The sequence below is a fragment of the Dermochelys coriacea genome, chromosome 4 (assembly GCF_009764565.3).
Source record: "Dermochelys coriacea isolate rDerCor1 chromosome 4, rDerCor1.pri.v4, whole genome shotgun sequence".
Lineage (NCBI taxonomy): Eukaryota > Metazoa > Chordata > Testudines > Dermochelyidae > Dermochelys > Dermochelys coriacea.
In genome coordinates, this window is record NC_050071.1 from 2,957,915 (window position 1) to 2,975,771 (window position 17,857).

Genomic DNA, 17,857 nt, shown 5'->3' on the forward strand with positions numbered 1-17,857 from the left:
AGCCAGACTTCAAACCTTTTTGGTGTTTGCTTAGGTTTGTGTCTGTTTTAGAACTTCCTGTTGTCACAGAGGGAGGCAGGAAAAAGCAGTAGTCCTAATGCTCCTCTCAGGGAAGGTGCTTCGTCATATTTCGGTTGGCTCAGTAGCATATTTGCCCTGCTTCAAAGCTTCCACCTCTGTTTTGGTCAACAGTGTAAGCTAATGACTGAGTTCCATTCCCCAGCCACCACCTCATTGGGCAGCTGAAGAGATTGCACAGTGTGGTCTGTTATTGCTAAAGCAAATCTGTCATGCCTGACCTATTGTGCCATCCTCTCTGCTGCCTTCCCTGCTGCTGCTCTTTCCCCTGTCCAATCCATTTCCATGCATTACAGCTCAGGCCCTAGGATGCTGCTCCAGTTGTCATGCTCCCACTCAAGTAACTCCCTCTCTGAGAATTTTTTTTTTTTTTAAAAAACCTTTTAACTTTAAGATTTAAATGTCTGGGATACAGATTCCTGAGCTCTCACATTCCTTGAGGACACAGGTTAGAGATGCTAAGAGCAAGGTTCTCTATGAACTCCAGCACAGACCAGTCCTGCCATCTTCGCATAGCAATCATCAGTCTGAGCTGTAGGACATGGAATCAAGTGGAGGTAAAGGTCTCTGCCCCTTTCCTCTTTGACCTGCTAAGTATAAGTTTACTTAGAGTTCTTTGAGGAGGGCATTTCATCTGGCCAAGCTTGTAGCTATGGGGAACAGAGTCTCTTGAGCTGTACAGACTTCATTGGAAAGAGTGCCCCAGCAAGACATATAAAACAGCATGTGCAGTGCTAGTTTCCCACTGCTCCAGAGCCCAAAGGCCAATTTTTTTCAAAAGGGCTCAACACCCAGCAGCTTCCACTGAGAACAGAGAATCCAGCCCCACACTCCAGACTATCACTAAGGACAGTGGGAGCTGCTGGGTGCTGAACACTTTGAAAGTCTGGCCCTTTGGACTGGACTTTGCTTTAGAGAGGCCAGGCAGATTCTAGCTTGGGTTTGTGGGGCTCATATGAAGTTGTGAGAGTGACTAGTGTAGTGCTCAGTCTTGCGCTATGCTCTACAAAAGGTAGGGCAGGACTGCCCTGATCTCCTGTGGAGAGTTCCACTTCCATGTGATCCTCACCCAAGATATCTGGACTCCAGCGCTAGCAATCCCTGTCCTAGCTACCTTCTGTGCTGCACCCATTGATTGCAGTATTTTACAGACACTGCAGAAGGAAAGGTCTGTCATTCCTGAGAGTTTTTAAACAACCTGCTCTTCCTCATTACTTTCACACACATTTTGCATGGGTGTAAATAATTACAAAAGATAAAGGAAGCAAAGAACTGGGCCAACTGAATGCATTTCATCTTATTCCTTGTCATACATGTCACTGCTTTTTAACTTCAAATTCACATGAACTCTGTTTTCAACACCAAGAAAAACACTGCACCTACTCGATTGTAATTTCCCAGTACTATGCACAGAAACTTGGATCTTGTTGATAGTATGCAAATGTGCACAAGTACTTACCAATACCCAGCCAGTCACTTCATGTTTCTCAGGACCGCCACGGGTCTGGATAGCTAAGTTGTCACGGTCTCCAGGCAGGAGCTCCAGCCTTTGGACACCATATTGTCCCCTTATTATCTGAGCAGAAATATTAAGAGTCAAGTTGTCAGTAGTTTGATGAGATTGCCATCGTAAATACCTACAGTATCTAAGGCCCAAAACCCCTAAAGCTTTGTCTCCATACAAAAGCTGTCTGGGTTTAACTAGGCCCATACAGTTGGTGTGGTTATACTGATTTAAAGATGTTCCTACCACTATGGCTATTCCTATAGGGAAAGAGAATGAGTTACACCAGTATTTGCATCCTGGTGGGGAAGTTTGTACTGTTATAACACTGATAAAACAAAAAAAAAAAAAATCACATCTCTAACTGACAGTTATACTGGTACAAAATTGGTATGCAGGCCAGGTCTAAGACAGACTATGGCCTGCAGACTGCATGTGAAAGTTTTACTGGTAACTAGTTTGAGTAAGGGTGTGATTTCTTACCATTATAGTTGTACCAGTAAAAGCCATAGTGTGGATGCATGGCTATACCTGTTAAAGCACCTCTATACCAGTATAACTGCAACCCTACCAGTGTGGGAGTCTATAGTAGTTAACGCTGTACAACTTTCTAGCTTAGGCAACTTTCTAGCTCTCAGCATTGCCCCTAACTCTGTTCCCACTAAAGGCAGTAGTAAAACGGCCCCAGACTGCAATGAGAGCAGAGTTAGGCCTAGTATTTCGGAAGACTCTACCCTAATGAAATGGTGAAATTGCCTGAAATGGTGCCAGTATGGTATAAAAATGGGAAAAGGTTGTTCCATGGCGGCTGCTGTCTGGTTTTCAGTAGCACCTACAGTCCAAAGGGCCAGACTTTCAAAGTGTTCAGCACCCAGCAGCTTCCACTGTCCTTAGTGATAGTCTGGAGTGTGGGGCTGGATTCTCTATTCTCAGTGGAAGCTGCTGGGTGTTGAGCCCTTTTGAAAAAAATTGGCCTGTGGGCTCTGGAGCAGTGGGAAACTAGCACTGCACATGCTGTTACCAGGGCAGGGTCCATGGCACGTGACTTTCCCAAGGAGAATGGTGCACAATGTAAAACAAAGGCAGCAACGTGAGCGTCCACTGCCCTAAAACCAATGGTTTCCAGATAGCCATGGGCAAGAGTGGCAAAAAAGGCTTGTTACTGTGAAGCTTCTAGACACTGTCATAGAATCCTAGAAGATCAGGGTGGGAAGGGACCTCAGGAGGTCATATAGTCCCACCCCCTGCCCAAAGCAGGACCCATCCCCAATTTTTTTTTGCCCCAGATCCCTAAATGGCCCCCTAAAGGATTGAACTCACAATCCTGGGATTAGCAGGCCAATGCTCAAACCCCACTGAGCTACCCTTCCCCTTTCCACGCTATGCTGCCTGGAAGCAGAAAACCACACCTCTTTGTTAATGTGTAGTTTGTGTTTTTTCAGCTTTTTTGGTGCAGAGGGAGGAGATAACAAAAGATCTGCCTCGTTAATCAGCAGTGAAGCTAATGGGGTGAACAAGCTGCATAGGGCATTGTACCATACAATGTTCTACAGTTCATTTCGTAAATATTATTCCTTTCCATAATTATTTTGTTTACAGGAAACAGCAGCTTAATTCTGCCCTTCCTGCACACTCCTCCCATGCAATGCTCCAGTAAGTTCCTGAAAGTGCTAGTGAGTGGCATGTTTAGTACCCTGTGAGAGGAGGTTGCTATTTCTCTGTGCTGGACTTTAACTGGTGACTCTGGAGCACTCAGCTAGTTGTGGAGCTTTAAAAGTCCACTGAAGATCTCTCTGACAACGTACACCACAGCTGATTTCACTTACAAACAACAAGGTCTCCTTTGTCACCAGGAAATGTCTGTAGTTGGCCCTATTATTTAGGTGGGTCACTATTTGACCAATTTTCCTTAGAATATTTTAAATATACATTATTTTAAGTTGATTGTAAAGGGCTATAAACCAGCAGAGGTCCCAAGAGCCTGTGGGTTTGAGAAAACTAGAGAAGTGATGGAGTCTGCACACTGGCATTTTTTTTTTTATTTAACCTGCACACTGTTTGAAATTTAACACCAAATCAAAGGCTTCTCTCTATCCTATCTCTTCCAAAGAGGCAGCAAAGTGGGAGGAGCACAAGTAAATGTATGGAACCTGCCCGGCTTTGGGCTTCAGGCTCCTATGAGGTCCCAATGCCAAATTCTGATGCAGTTTCTGAAGCTGAAGGTGCATCCTCCTTGCTATTAACTAAGGGTAAAAAACAAACCCAGGCCACCAGCACTATCAAACCACACACCCCAGGAGCAGCATCACCTCAAAGCTAACAAAAGAAAACAAAAACACTACAGGATTACTATGACTCTGACCTGGGCATACAAGGCCAGTGTTTTCAAAGCCACAGGCATGTATGAGCTTATCACTGGGAAACATTCTTTAGCTAATCTTCACACCAGTCTTTAATATGGCAAAGCATAATTGTGTTTCTCTTATCAGCATAAACAAAAGTACAAAAGAAAAAATATTGGTTTTTGGGAGCAGAGGGGGGAATTAAACAAATCCAGAGTGGGGAGTGGGAATGGGAAATAAAGATGATGGGGTTTTTTTGACTGGAGAAATTCACTGGAAACATGCTCTTCTGCTGGTGGGTTTGCTGTAGCCTTTGTCTTGCAGGTGCTGTCTAACAGTCTTAACTACCCTTCGGAAAGAGCTACAGTTCACAGGTGGTGTTGGATTTGGTAACACATTTGGTGTTCTCATCCTTGCACAAATGGGACTGCCCTTCTTTCTTGCCACTTTAAAAACAATGCAGAATTTGCTATAAAATGCCTTTCTTCATTATGGACTAATTATCTCTGCTCCTCTGCCATCTCCCCCAAGAGATGAAGAATATTGTACTATAGTAAATAAACATGGCATAATCCACACTACTCATGAAAAACAGATCCCATTCCACTGACCTTATTCCAAGTGAGCACTGGGGTTGGAATGCCCATGACTTCACAACTCAGGTAAATCTTTGCCCCAGTGACATTCCAGATTTCCTTAGGGGGAGTCACAATGGAAGGCCCTGAAAAGAGAGAAATCCTTTAAAACAGGTGACTCCAACTTGACGTCTGGTTCCCTGCTTCTTGTTTGTCCCCAGTTACATTCAATAGTTTTTTAGTGCCAGGGACTCTCTAATACTATTATAGACAGGTTTGGTAGCTCCACCCAATTAAGGTTGCCCAACACTTCCCATTATAAGACTCTGTTTTCAGTTGCTTATGACTTTGCCAAATTTGAACTGTTTGGGCTGAAATTTTCCAGACTGGATGTCTGCCTCAGGCTGAATTAGTTTGGAAAATTTCAGCCAAAATGGTTAAGCTGCTTCTCAGAACCAAAATAGGGGAAAATATGTTGTTTTACCCGCACTAAAAAATTTGGGTGACCTTTTCATTGAGAGGCTCTAACACCTTATGCTTTGGAACAGGGGCTTGAAATTTGGCAGGGGAGTGGCCTTTGTGTCAGGTATGTGCCTTTTGCCACTCCCATGAAAATCTGCAAAATTTGGCCAAGTTATAAGCCTTGGAAAAATTACAGTTTTCACATGCTCAGTAGAGACTTGCTAGAGTTTATCATCTAAAACCTTCTCAGATTCTGTCCACACTGAGCATGCTCCAGCCTGGGGACACGGGCTAAGAAGGACTTTCTCTGCAATTGCAGCTTCCAGCTGCTCTGGGCTGTGCTGGGTTCCAAGCACTGGAACTGATAGCAGGGAGCCTGATTCTCCAGTGCTCTCAGTGACGCCTCCACTGGTGCCCAGGCCGTGAGGAGGAGGAAGCTGCCTGGTTTGAATGCCGAAGGGACAAGAGCTGGATTGTGTGTGCGTGATCCGAGCAGCATCCCAATGCAAGAGGGCAAGGGGCTCCCTGATAGGGAGTTTCAGCTGGTCTGACCAGTTCAGTGTACCCCAACTCATTAATGTCATAACCGGTGTCTAAAAGGTATCATGTAAGATACCAATAGAAATCTAGTAACATACTAATCATTAATATTATTGCGAAGTGTGGGTATGGAGGACAAATTCAAAATTACAGACGTTCTGGGAATTATGATCTTAAAATGTGTCTGCCAGGCAGGGCTGAAATTACCCCACCCTAGACAATGGAATGTGGTTCAGCCATCTTGAAGGTATCATGAGAATCCATTTACATAAGAGGAAACAAAACCATCAAACTAACAAGGGGAGGAGATAACCATTCAGCATCACGGCAGGGGGAGGAGACTGCAGGAATAAATAAATCTGGATTTTAGCAAACACCAGGGAATCTCCTTCCTTACAGCTTGAAAGAACTTTACCATGGGGGGTATTAGGGTAGCCAACTTTCTAACCACACAAAACTGAACACCCTAGCCCTGCCCCTTCCCTGAGGCCCCATCCCCACTCACTATATTCTCCCTCCCTCGGTGGTTCACGTTCCCCCACCCTCACTCACTTTCACTGGATTGGAGCAGGGGTTTGAGATGCAGGAGGGGGTGAGGGTTCTAACTGGGGATGCAAGCTCCAGGGTGGGGCCAGAAATGAGGGGTTCAAGATGCGGGAGGGGGCTCCAGGCTTGGGCAGGGAGTTGGGGTGCATGAGGGGGTGACAGCTTAAGCTGGGGGTGTGGGCTCTGGAGTGGGGCTGGGGGGTTTGGGGCATAGGATGGGGGGTCCAGACTGGGGGGTGGAGTTGAGGGATTCGGAATGTGGGAGGGGGCTGCAGGTTGAGGCATGGAGTTGGGGTGCAGGAGGGGGTGAGGGCTCTGGGCTGGGGGTGCAGGCTTTGGTCTCGAGCTAGGGATGAGGGGTTTGGGATGAAGGAGGGGGCTCTGGGTTTTGGGGGTGCTCAGGTTGGGGCAGGGGATTGGGCGTGGACTTACCTCGGGTGGATCCCAGTCTGCGGTGCAGTATGGCTAAGGTAGGCTTCCTGCCTGTCCTGGCTCCGTGCTGCACCCTGGAAGCAGCCAGTTGGTCTGGCTCTTAGGCGGAGGGGAAGGGGGGGGAGCCAGGAGGCTCTGTGCACTGCTCTAGCCCGCAGGCACCCGCCCCGCCAGCTCCCATTGGCTACAGTTCCTGGCCAATGGGAATGCGGAGCAGGTGCTTGGGATGGGGGCAGCACGCAGAGCCCCATGGCCCCCCTGCCTAGGAGCTGAACCTGCTGTCTGCTTCCAGGTGCAGCGTGGTGACTGGACAGGTAGGGACTAGCCTGCCTTAGATCTGCAATACTGCCGACAGGATTTTTAATGGCCCTGTTGGCGGTGCTGACTGGAGCCGCCAGGGTTCCTTTTTGACTGGGTGTTCCGGTTGAAAACTGGACGCCTTGCAACCCTAGAGGGTAGCCTTCAAAAGAATTCATTTCAAAGGTTCACTGGACTCTAAAGAGAGGGGCAAAGAACCCCCAGGGACCTTTCACCTAAAAATACAAAGGAACTGAACACTTTGGACTTTGTGGGAGATCCTGACCAAGGGGTGGTCAGCCATCTTGCTGTGGTAAGAATCTTACCTTGAACCAAGATTAGTTTTGTTAAATCTTTGCCTCTAGAAAGTGTTTTTCACTTTAATTTGCTTGTCACCATTTCTAACACTATCCCTTGTACCTGAATTCACTTAAAATTCCACCTCCTTTGTTAATACATTTGCTTTACTTTTAATCTGAACCAAGCCAGTGGTGTGTTTTAACTGAAGTGATAGTTAACTCCAGTTAATATGGCAAGCTGTGGAGTTTGTCTCTTTAAGGAGCAAATGAACCTTATTATTCCTCTGACTGGGCCAGGAGAGGGCTGGACATTGTAGAGCACATGGTTTTGGGAAAATTTGGGACTGGGGGTGTTGGAGTCACCTTGCCAGGTGTAAACAAGGCTGGTGGAGATCAGAGTGTGGCAGGGATGTAACAAGCAGGCCTCTGGAGTCAGAGTTGCTGGTCCAGGGTTGCTTATCACACAGACACTCAGTGCATGCTCAGATGCTGGCTGGGAGTGTACAGACAAGGGAGCTACAGCACCAGAACATTTTAAGGCACCCAGGGTACAGGGCAGGTGATTGGGGGAGGGGGAAGGAGATTGTGACAGAACCTTTGGTGGTGAAGGTGGGGCTTATGCGGAGGGGGCAAGGAAAACTGGGCCTCAGTGTTGGGGGGGGAGACTTGGACTGGATGGGCAAAGAGTCTGGGGCTGGGAGACTGGGAGCCAGCAGGGGGGCAGAGGGGTTCAATGGATGCAAAACATCCCCCACGCATGCTCTTAGCCGGCTGTGCATGTTCTCAGCTCTGCTGCACACTTCCTGTGTGACCTGAGGCAAATCACTTCCTTGCTCTGTGCCTCACTTTCGACATCTCTAACATGGGGATGATATTTCCCTACATCACTACATTAACCCATGCTAGGCCATCAAGATATTACACAACGAGTATCTCAACCAAAGTGTAACAAAGAATTGGTCTGGTAAATTACCCCACCAGCAAACTTCCAACTGCTGCCTTCCTCCACAGTGCTGGCCCTTTGTTTTGGCATAAGCTAGCAAATGTGTGTGCATACATGAGTGAGAAAGAGAAAGGTGTGGGGGGAGGGAACACAGGCCAGTGTGTGTAAGAGCGGGGCATGGGGGGAGGGCTATTTTTCCAAATGAGCTCAGCTCCCATGTAGGCAGTAAACAAAGTGGCCAGACTGTTCTCAATGGAAGCTGCTGGGTGCCTGGGCCCTTTTCATAGACTCATAGAATATCAGGGTTGGAAGGGACCTCAGGAGGTCATCTAGTCCAACCCCCTGCTCAAAGCAGGACCAACCCCAACTAAATCATCCCAGCCAGGGCTTTCTCAAGCCTGACCTTAAAAACCTCTAAGGAAGGAGATTCCACCACCTCCCTAGATAACACATTCCAGTGCTTCACCACCCTCCTAGTGAAAAAGGTTTTCCTAATATCCAAACTAAACCTCCCCGACTGCAACTTGAGACCATTCCTCCTTGTTCTGTCATCTGCTACCACAGAGAACAGTCTAGATCCATCCTCTTTGGAACCCCCTTTCAGGTAGTTGAAAGCAGCTATCAAATCCCCCCTCATTCTTCTCTTCTGCAGATTAACGATCCCAGTTCCCTCAGCCCTGCTCATAAGTCATGTGTTCCAGTCCCCTAATCAATTTTGTTACCTGCCTCTGGACGCTTTCCAATTTTTTCACATCCTTCTTGTAGTGTGGGGCTCAAAACTGGACACAGTACTCCAGATCAGGCCTCACCAATGTCGAATAGAGGGGAATGATCATGTCCCTCGATCTGCTGGCAGTGCCCCTACTTATACAGCCCAAAATGCGGATAGCCTTCTTGGCAACAAGGGCAGACTGTTGTCTCATATCCAGCTTCTCGTCCACTGTAACCCCTAGGTCCTTTTCTGCAGAACTGCTGCCTAGCCATTCAGTCCCTAGTCTGTAGCGGTGGATGGGATTCTTCTGTCCTAAGTGCAGGACTCTGCACTTGTCCTTGTTGAACCTCATCAGATTTCTTTTGGCCCAATCCTCTAATTTGTCTAGGTCCCTCTGTATCCTATCTCTACTCTCCAGCATATCTACCTTGACTTGTTGGACGTGTTGTTCCTTGACTTTAGCAAAGCTGTTGACACGGTCTCCCACAGTATTCTTGCCAGCAAGTTAAAGAAGTATGGACTGGATGGACTATAAGGTGGATAGAAAGCTGGCTAGATCGTTGGACTCAACGGGTAGTGATCAATGGCTCCATGTCTAGTTGGCAGCCGGTATCAAGTGGAGTGCCCCAAGGGTCGGTCCTGGGACGGTTTTGTTCAATATCTTCATTAATGATCTGGAGGATGGCGTGGATTACACCCTCAGCAAGTTTGCAGATGACACTAAACTGGGAGGAGAGATATCATAGAACAGAATCATAGAATATCAGGGTTGGAAGGGACCTCAGGAGGTCATCTAGTCCAACCCCCTGCTCAAAGCAGGACCAATCCCCAACTAAATCACCCCAGCCAGGGCTTTGTCAAGCCTGACCTTAAAAACTTCTAAGGAAGGAGATTCCACCACCTCCCTAGGTAACGCATTCCAGTGCTTCACCATCCTCCTAGTGAAAAAGTTTTTCCTAATATCCAACCTAAACCTACACCACTGCAAGTTGAGACCATTACTCCTCATTCTGTCATCTGCTACCACTGAGAACAGTTTAGATTCATCCTCTTTGGAACCCCCCCTTCAGGTAGTTCTTTAACTTGCTGGTAAGAATACTGTGGGAGACCATGTCAAAAGTTGTGCTAAAGTCAAGGAATAACACGTCCACTGCTTTCCCCTCATCCACAGAGCCAGTTATCTCATCATAGAAGGCAATTAGATTAGTCAGGCACGACTTGCCCTTGGTGAATCCATGCTGACTGTTCCTGATCACTTTCCTCTCCTCTAAGTGCTTCAGAATTGATTCCTTGAGGACCTGCTCCATGATTTTTCCAGGGACTGGAAGATCTGGTCATGTCATTTACGTGCCTAGATGGGAGCCGTTAAGTACCGAGTTGTTTAGAAAATCTGGCCCTAAATGCTGACCCTCAGGCTTTGCAGTGTATTAAACACAAGCAGTATTTCAGGAAGGAGAAGAATGGGCTCTGTTTAATCTCCTTTTTTGTAGGACTGCACTGCAAAACTGCTATTAATTTCTTGAAAGCGAAATCCAAATGAATGTGTCATGTTTATTTCCACTCAATTAAAGCTTTCAAGGCTGCATCCCAGAACTAAATCTAGGAGACAGTATTTCCCGTTTCTCAGAAGAATGGTTTATATCAACCACTGACAAATGGGTAAGAGAGCTATTAAGGCAGGGATACTCTCTGCTCCAGCCAACCCCTTCTTCATCCATTTCCCCAACGGCATCAATACCACCAAGTGAGAACTGATCTGGAATGAAATCTCCCATCTCCTGGACACAGGAGTGACAGAAGGAGTTTGCTCAGAAGAATAGTTCTCCGGGCTCTACTCTACCCTCTTTATCGTTCAGAAGCACACATGAGGAGTCAGAGCCATGCTACATCTCAGAAGGCTCAGCAAGTAGATGAAGAAAACAAAATTTCCAGATGAAGACCCTTCTGCGGTGTCATCTCTGCATCGGGGGATCTCTTAACCTCAATGGACCTCAAGGACACATTCACAACCCCATTTGCAGGCTTCTGAGATTTGCTTATGGCACAGAGCACTACCAGTACCGAATCTCCCATTCGGTCTCTCGTCAGCCCCAAGGGTCTTTACAAAGATGCCAGTGCTGGTTATAGCCAGGGTTAGGGTGCAGGGGACTCATGTATAGCCCTTTCTGGATGAAATTCTAATCAGAGGTCCAACCCAGCCTGTGGTGCACTACGCCACATTGCAAACTCTGGACCTCCTGCAAGCCTACGGCTTTCTGATAAACATCAAGAGAAGTTCCTTGATCCCATTGATAACCCATTTGAGAGTGGACATAGGCACCTCACCGGAGAATCCATACCTCTCACTCAACAGGTTCTGGAGGATCCAATATCTCATCTCCATCCTGCGTACATGCACCAAGCCAACCATAGCTCAGTGCCTTCAGCTACTGGGCTTCCTGGTGTCATGCACAGGGATCACTGCATGGGCAACATCTCATATCACGTGTCTCCAGGCCTCCTTCTGAAAGGATGCACCAGTCTCCAGAATACTTGAGAGATCAGGTGATGATCCTGAGTCAGGTACTCTGCTCTCTAGCATAGTGGACAGTTCCTGAGGACTTTGCTTCTCACAACCTATGCCAGCTTGCTAGGTTGGGGAGCACACCTCGGATCCAGAACAGTGCAGTGTACCTGGAGCCCCAAGAACAGGAAACACAGTATCCATCTCCTGGAGCTTAGAACCATCAAGCTGGCTCTCAGGAGACTCCAGAGCTACCTACAGGGCAATAAAGTCCTGGTCCAGTCACACAATACAACCACAGTTGCATACATAAACAGCCAAAGGGTAATAAGGACTGTAGTTCCACATGAAGAAGCAATCTGGAATGGGCAGAAAAGACCCTACCTTCCCTAATGGTGATACACGTAAAAGGGGAGCTGAATCAGAAAGCAGAAATACAGTCGACAACTTGGAATGGTGCCTGAAACAGGAAGTCTTCAATCTGATCTCAAAGAAGTTCAGTTTCGCCTCAGTCGATCTGTTTGTAAGTTGCAAAAATACCAAATGGCTGAAATACTTCACCAGAGAAGCAGATCCCATATCCATGGCAGCAGATGCTCTGTTGCACAGGTGGCCGCAACATGTGCTATATGCATTCCTACCCTTCTCTCTCAGTAGGAAAGTATTCCAAAAGATTAAGCATGAACAAGCAAAGGTCATTATAACAACTCTATACAGACAAAAGAGGCCCTCATCCTTCGATCTGATGGAGCTAAAACTAGAATCACTGTTACAACTGCCACTCAGACTGGACATTCTTTCCCAAGGCCCTTTTCTCCACCTAGACCGAGACCATCTTCAGTGGACAGCCTGGTTATTGAAAGGAAACCATTTCCAGCAAAAGGCCTGTCAAGGTTCCTTCCCCACTCTGAACTCTAGGTTACAGATGTGGGGACCCGCATGAAAGAACCCTACGATTATTCTTACCAGCTTAGGTTAAAACTTCCCCAAGGTACAAACTTTGCCTTGTCCTTGAACAGTATGCACCACCACGAAGCGTTTTAAACAAAGAACAGGGAAAGAGACCACTTAGAGACATCTTCCCCCAAAATATCCCCCCAAGCCCTACACCCCCGTTCCTGGGGAAGGCTTGATAATAATCCTCACCAATTGGTACAGGTGAACACAGACCCAAACCCTTGGATCTTAAGAACAATGAAAAATCAATCAGATTCTTAAAAGAAGAATTTTAATTAAAGAAAAGGTAAAAGAATCACCTCTGTAAAATCAGGATGGAAAATACTTTACAGGGTAATCAGATTCAAAACACAGAGAATCCCTCTAGGCGAAACCTTAAGTTACAAAAAGACACAAAAACAGGAATATACATTCCCTCCAGCACAGCTTATTTTACAAGTCATTAAACAAAAGAAAATCTAACGCATTTTCAAGCTAGATTATGTACTAACTTTACAGGACTTGTAAAGCTGCATTCCTGATCTGTTCCCGGCAAAAGCATCACACAGACAGACAGACCCTTTTGTTCCCTGCCCCTTCCAGATTTGAAAGTATCTTGTCCCCTCATTGGTCATTTTGGGTCAGGTGCCAGCGAGGTTACCTTACTTCTTAACCCTTTATAGGTGAAAGGGTTTTGCCTCTGGCCAGGAGGGATTTTATAGCACTGTATACAGAAAGGTGGTTACCCTTCCCTTTATATTTATGACAAGGCCTATCTCGTGTCCAGGAAAGTCTCCACAATAAAAACCCATTCCTCCATCTAGACCAAGTTCAGCCTGTTGTGCCAGAAGTGCAGTGTTAATTTAAGACATCCTGGAATTCCAGCTATTCTGGACTTTCTTCAAGAAGATGTGGATAAAGGTCTTCAATCCAGCACCTTAGCATGCCAGGTATTGGCCACCACAAAGCCCTGGCTGGGATGATTTAGTTGGGGTTGGTCCTGCTTTGAGCAGGGGGTTGAACTAGATGACCTCCTGAGGTCTCTTCCAACCCTAATCTTCTGTGATTCTATGACCATTAGTGGTCTATTAACGGGATCCTTGGGCAGCAGATTTCTCAGAGCAGTCAGACTGGCCAGACCAGCAGTCAGATCAGTCTTCCCTAAATGAGAGCTACCACTGGTGTTGAAGGTATAGCAGAATTGTGGGAGACAGTGGGAAACAGAATGGAAAATTTCTTAGCTGATGTTTTCCTTTCTTCTAGCAGCATCTCCCACAATTCTACCCATCCTTGATGGCTTTCTGTCAAGGATCAGCATTTTATTTAGCCTATGTATTTATGTACACCAGGCCAACTCTCAACATGGTAATGAGTTTGACATAGATGTTATGGTTATAAATAATTTTCTCAATAAGTGTTTCACACAGCTTTGGAATAACTCAACTGGCGGCAAGCAGAAGAGGACGTGGCCAGCACAAGCTGCGGTATAGTTTTAAACTGCCTCCAGAAGCTGCAGAGAAGAGAGTTGCTCATGCATAGCAAAACTGTGGGATATGCTGCTAGCAGAAAGAAAATTATTGGGTGAGAAATTTTCTGTTCTTAAACATACAGAGAAAAATCCTCAATTGGTGTCAATTGTCAGAGCCCACTGAGATCAATGGAGTGTTGACCATTTACAACAGCTAAGGAAGTGGCCCCTTGTCTTAGAAGCAAGAGATGGCAAAGCCGTGTTAGTTCACTAGCTCGTTCCATCCATCCTGGTGCAGGGCCACTCCCTACTACAGTGTGTTCCTAAGTGCTCTGTCCAGGTTAGTACTGAATGATTCCAGGGATGAGGCTTCATCATGTCCCATAGGAGACTGTTTCTCCAACCAATAGAGCTCACTGATATTCAGCCTATATTTTCCTTTTTTTTGTTTTACCCCATTGCTCCTGATTAGGTTTTCATTCACTGTCTTGCATGGTTCTCAAGGATCATCACAGGGACTGCAGCACCACTGATGGGCAGAAACATGGATTGCAGGATTTTGCTGCATGGCTCTGAGAAGGGATGCCATGATTCATATATTCTATAGCCAGAAAGGACTAGTGTGATCATTTAGTCTGACCTCCAGCATTGCACAGGCCATGGGACTTCCCTGAATTAATTCCTATTTGAACTGCTTCACCACTGTACACTGGGATACAGACTCTCTTTTTATTTTCTCTCCTCCAGTGTGTTTTTCTCTCTATATCCTTCCTTTCCCGCACTCTTACGCTGTCCTCTCACCTCCTTACAATGGGCCTTGACAAATATGTCCTTCAGCCTCAGGGAAATTAATTAATTGCTAAAACAATGCACTGGTGATCAGTCAGGGCTGGGTATTTTGTTCTCTTGCCAGGTATTAAACCCACTGTCAAATGCAGCCCTTATTTTTATCATCAGAATATAACTAATTCTATTAACTAACTAATAATTAACTGATAACTGAGTCTTTAATTAGGGTTCCTCTACACTTTAAATCTTTCTTCCTCCTAACAATTTAATTTTGAAAGTCAGTTAGTGGCTTTAGTTTCCTTGAGACACCATAATTCTCTTCAGGGCCATGCAGTACAATATCAGACATCCCAGGTGCATACTGTGAGACCACAAAATATACCTGAACAAGGGCCCGGTATGTAGGAAAAGATCAAACCTGGATTACAGATCTTGGAACATGGGGTTTGATCATCCCCTGCCTGAACCATTTGGAGACACTTATACAAGTGCAGAGAGGCCTCAATTTGGCAAAGCACTTAAGCACGTACTTAAGCCCCATTACGTAAAAGTAAAGCACATGTTAAATGCTCTGTTGAATCAGGGCCAGTGAGTGTATAATCTACTGGTGAGTGTGGGTTACAGGTCCCTGTCTGTGCCAATCCAGACATAATATGAGTACTACAGCCCCAGCTAAAGAGCACTGGCTCCTTAGCTCAAACGGTGGCAGCTCCTGCTTTTAGCTCTAGAGACCCCGGTGTGTCAGCTAAGATGGTGGCTGTCACAATGCAAAGTGGGTGTGAAATGCTACCCATCTGAGGGCATGGCTACACTTGCAGATGTAGAGTACTTTGAATTAAACCCACCTTCGGAGAGTGCAGTAGAGAAAGCGCTGCAGTCTGTCCACCCTGACAGGAACAAGCGCACTGGCGTGGCCACATTTGCAGCAGCATTGGGAGCAATGCATTATGGGCAGCTATTCCATAGAGCACCTCTTCCCATTCTGGTGCTGTGGCTTCTGGGACGGGGGTGGGGGGTGCAGGGCATTATGGGTCCTGTCCCAATGCCCCGCGATGCATCAGTTTTCATCCCTGCAATCCCTGTGCTTCCGTCCACATTTGGCTCCATCTTTCAACATTTTTTGTACTGTGCACTCTGTCTTCCCTTTAGGTCTGCGGGAATGGAGCCCGAACTGCTGAGGAGTATGCTGACGAGTCTTGCCAGCACGTCACATTTGGCAGTCGAGTTATTCCTTATGATCCAAAGTGACAGTGAGGGCTCCGACGATATCGACTCGAGTAAATCATATGACATGAGTTTGCTTGTGGCATTCATGGACATGCTCACCACCGTGGAACGCTGCTTTTGGCCTTGGGAAACAAGCACTGAGTGGTGGGATCACATCGTCATGCAAGTCTGGGATGACGAGCAGTGGCTGCAAAACTTTCGGATGAGAAAAGCCACTTTTACGGGACTGTGTGAGGAGCTCGCCCCCACTCTGCGATGCAAAGACACAAGATTGAGAGCTGCCCTGACGGTGGAGAAGCAGGTGATTATTGCAATCTGGAAGCTGGCAAGTCCAGACAGCTACCGATCAGTCGCTAACCAGTTTGGAGTGGGGAAGTCGACTGTTGGAATCATGTTGATGCAAGTTTGCAGGGCCATTAATCGCATCCTGCTCAGAAGAACCGTGACTCCGGTAACGTGTATGACACTGTGGATGGCTTTGCACAAATGGATTTCCCTAACTGCGGAGGGGTGATAAATGGCACACATATTCCAATTCTGGCACCAGCCCACCTAGCCTCCGAATATGTTAATTGGAAGGGGTATTTCTCTATGGTTCTCCAGGTGGTTGTGGATCACTGTGGGCATTTCATTGACATTAAGGCAGGCTGACCCAGAAAGATGCATGATGCATGCATCTTTCGGAACACTGGCCTGTTCAGGAAGCTGCAAGCCGGGACTTTTTTCCCAGACCAGAAGATCAACATAGGGGAAGTCGAAATGCCCATTGTGATCCTTGGAGACCCCGCTTACCCTTTAATGCCGTGGCTCATGAAACCCTACACAGGGAGCCTTGACAGCAGCAAGGAGCGGTTCAACAAAAGGCTGAGCTGGTGCAGAATGACTGTGGAATGTACTTTTGGCCGTTTAAAGGGCCGCTGGTGCTCTCTGTATGGGAAGCTGGACCTGGCCGATGACAGCATCCCCGCAGTTATATCCGCGTGCTGTACCCTCCATAACATTTGTGAGGGAAGGGTGAATGATTCACTAAGGCATGGAACTCGGAGGTTCAATACCTGGAGGCTGAATTTGAACAGCCAGAGAGCAGGGCTATTAGAGGGGCCCAGCGCGGGACTGCAAGGATTAGGGATGCACTGAGGGAACAATTTGAGGCTGAAAGCCACCAGTAATATCTGATGCCCTGCACAGGAGTGAAGTGCAGTGGTTCCAATGTTAGTAGGAATCTGTGTTTGCTACGCTGACTTGAAGTGCCTGTTTCTTTCCTGGGCTAAGGTATGTTTTACTTTATGCAATAATAAAGACTTTTTTTCCTTTGAAAACATTCATTTATTGAAAAGAAAATTCATTTACTGAAAAGAAACACAACTGCTTGGGAAACAGAAAGGGCAAAGAGGTGGGGTGGGGAATGGTACAATCACAGATTTGTGTATGTCCTGTTATCATACTTAGCCTTCCTGTCTGGAGTGCTGTGCAATGAGTACTGCACTTCAGGATGGTTGTATTGCATGGTGATGGGGGTTAAGTGCAGTGGGTAAGGTCGTAGTTTTCAGGGCTGGGTGGTGAAGCTACGGGTGTTGGAGGCAGCTGGTGGTGGTAAGAATCCGGATGTTGGGGAAAGTGGGTTGGAGGTGACTTGGGGGCACAAGGGAAAGAATTTTGGGACAAGGGCTTCAGGGGGACGGGGACGGGCACAGTAGTGCTCCAACTGCATGGCTACGAGCGCCTAGATCAAGTCACCATTTTGGGGCTCCTGTGGGTTATGTGCGCTCTCTTTGGGATGGGCAAATTATGCTATTGTGTAGACTGTGCTTGCCCTTAAGTATGGAGGAATCATTGCTCTGTCTGGTGTGAACAATGCTGCCTCTTAAGTGTTGCATTTTGCCTTAACAGATGCAACCTTGAGATCTCAGCCGTCCATGTTATCACTGTCCAAAAGACTCCAAAGAATGAGAAAGAGGCCACGTAGAAGCAAAGAAGACATGTTGCATGAAGTAATGCAGCATTCAAGTAATGTAAATTGAAAAGTGCAGGAGTGGTGGGACAGTGAAAGGAGGATCCGTCAGCACAATGAGGAGCGCCGGCACAAAAGCGCGGTTCTCCGGCAGCAAAGCACAGATCAGCTGATAAGCATAATGCAGCTCTGAGCGGAGTAAGCACAGGGTCAAGCGGGACTGATTGTTTCACGGCTGTACTTTCCTCTGGGT

At 46.8% G+C, this 17,857-nt stretch overlaps 1 protein-coding gene across 2 annotated transcripts in view; it reads right to left on the reverse strand.

The window, feature by feature from the left end:
- IGFBP7 (insulin like growth factor binding protein 7) overlaps positions 1 to 17,857 on the reverse strand; it is a 70,052-nt gene that overhangs the window by 3,777 nt on the left and 48,418 nt on the right. For both annotated transcript variants that reach the window (XM_043513845.1, XM_038399475.2), the window contains 2 exons: positions 4,536 to 4,645; positions 1,538 to 1,654 (listed from right to left, as the gene is read on the reverse strand). In XM_043513845.1, the coding sequence (XP_043369780.1) occupies positions 1,538 to 1,654; positions 4,536 to 4,645 (227 nt within the window). The remainder of the gene's footprint in view (positions 1 to 1,537; positions 1,655 to 4,535; positions 4,646 to 17,857) is intronic.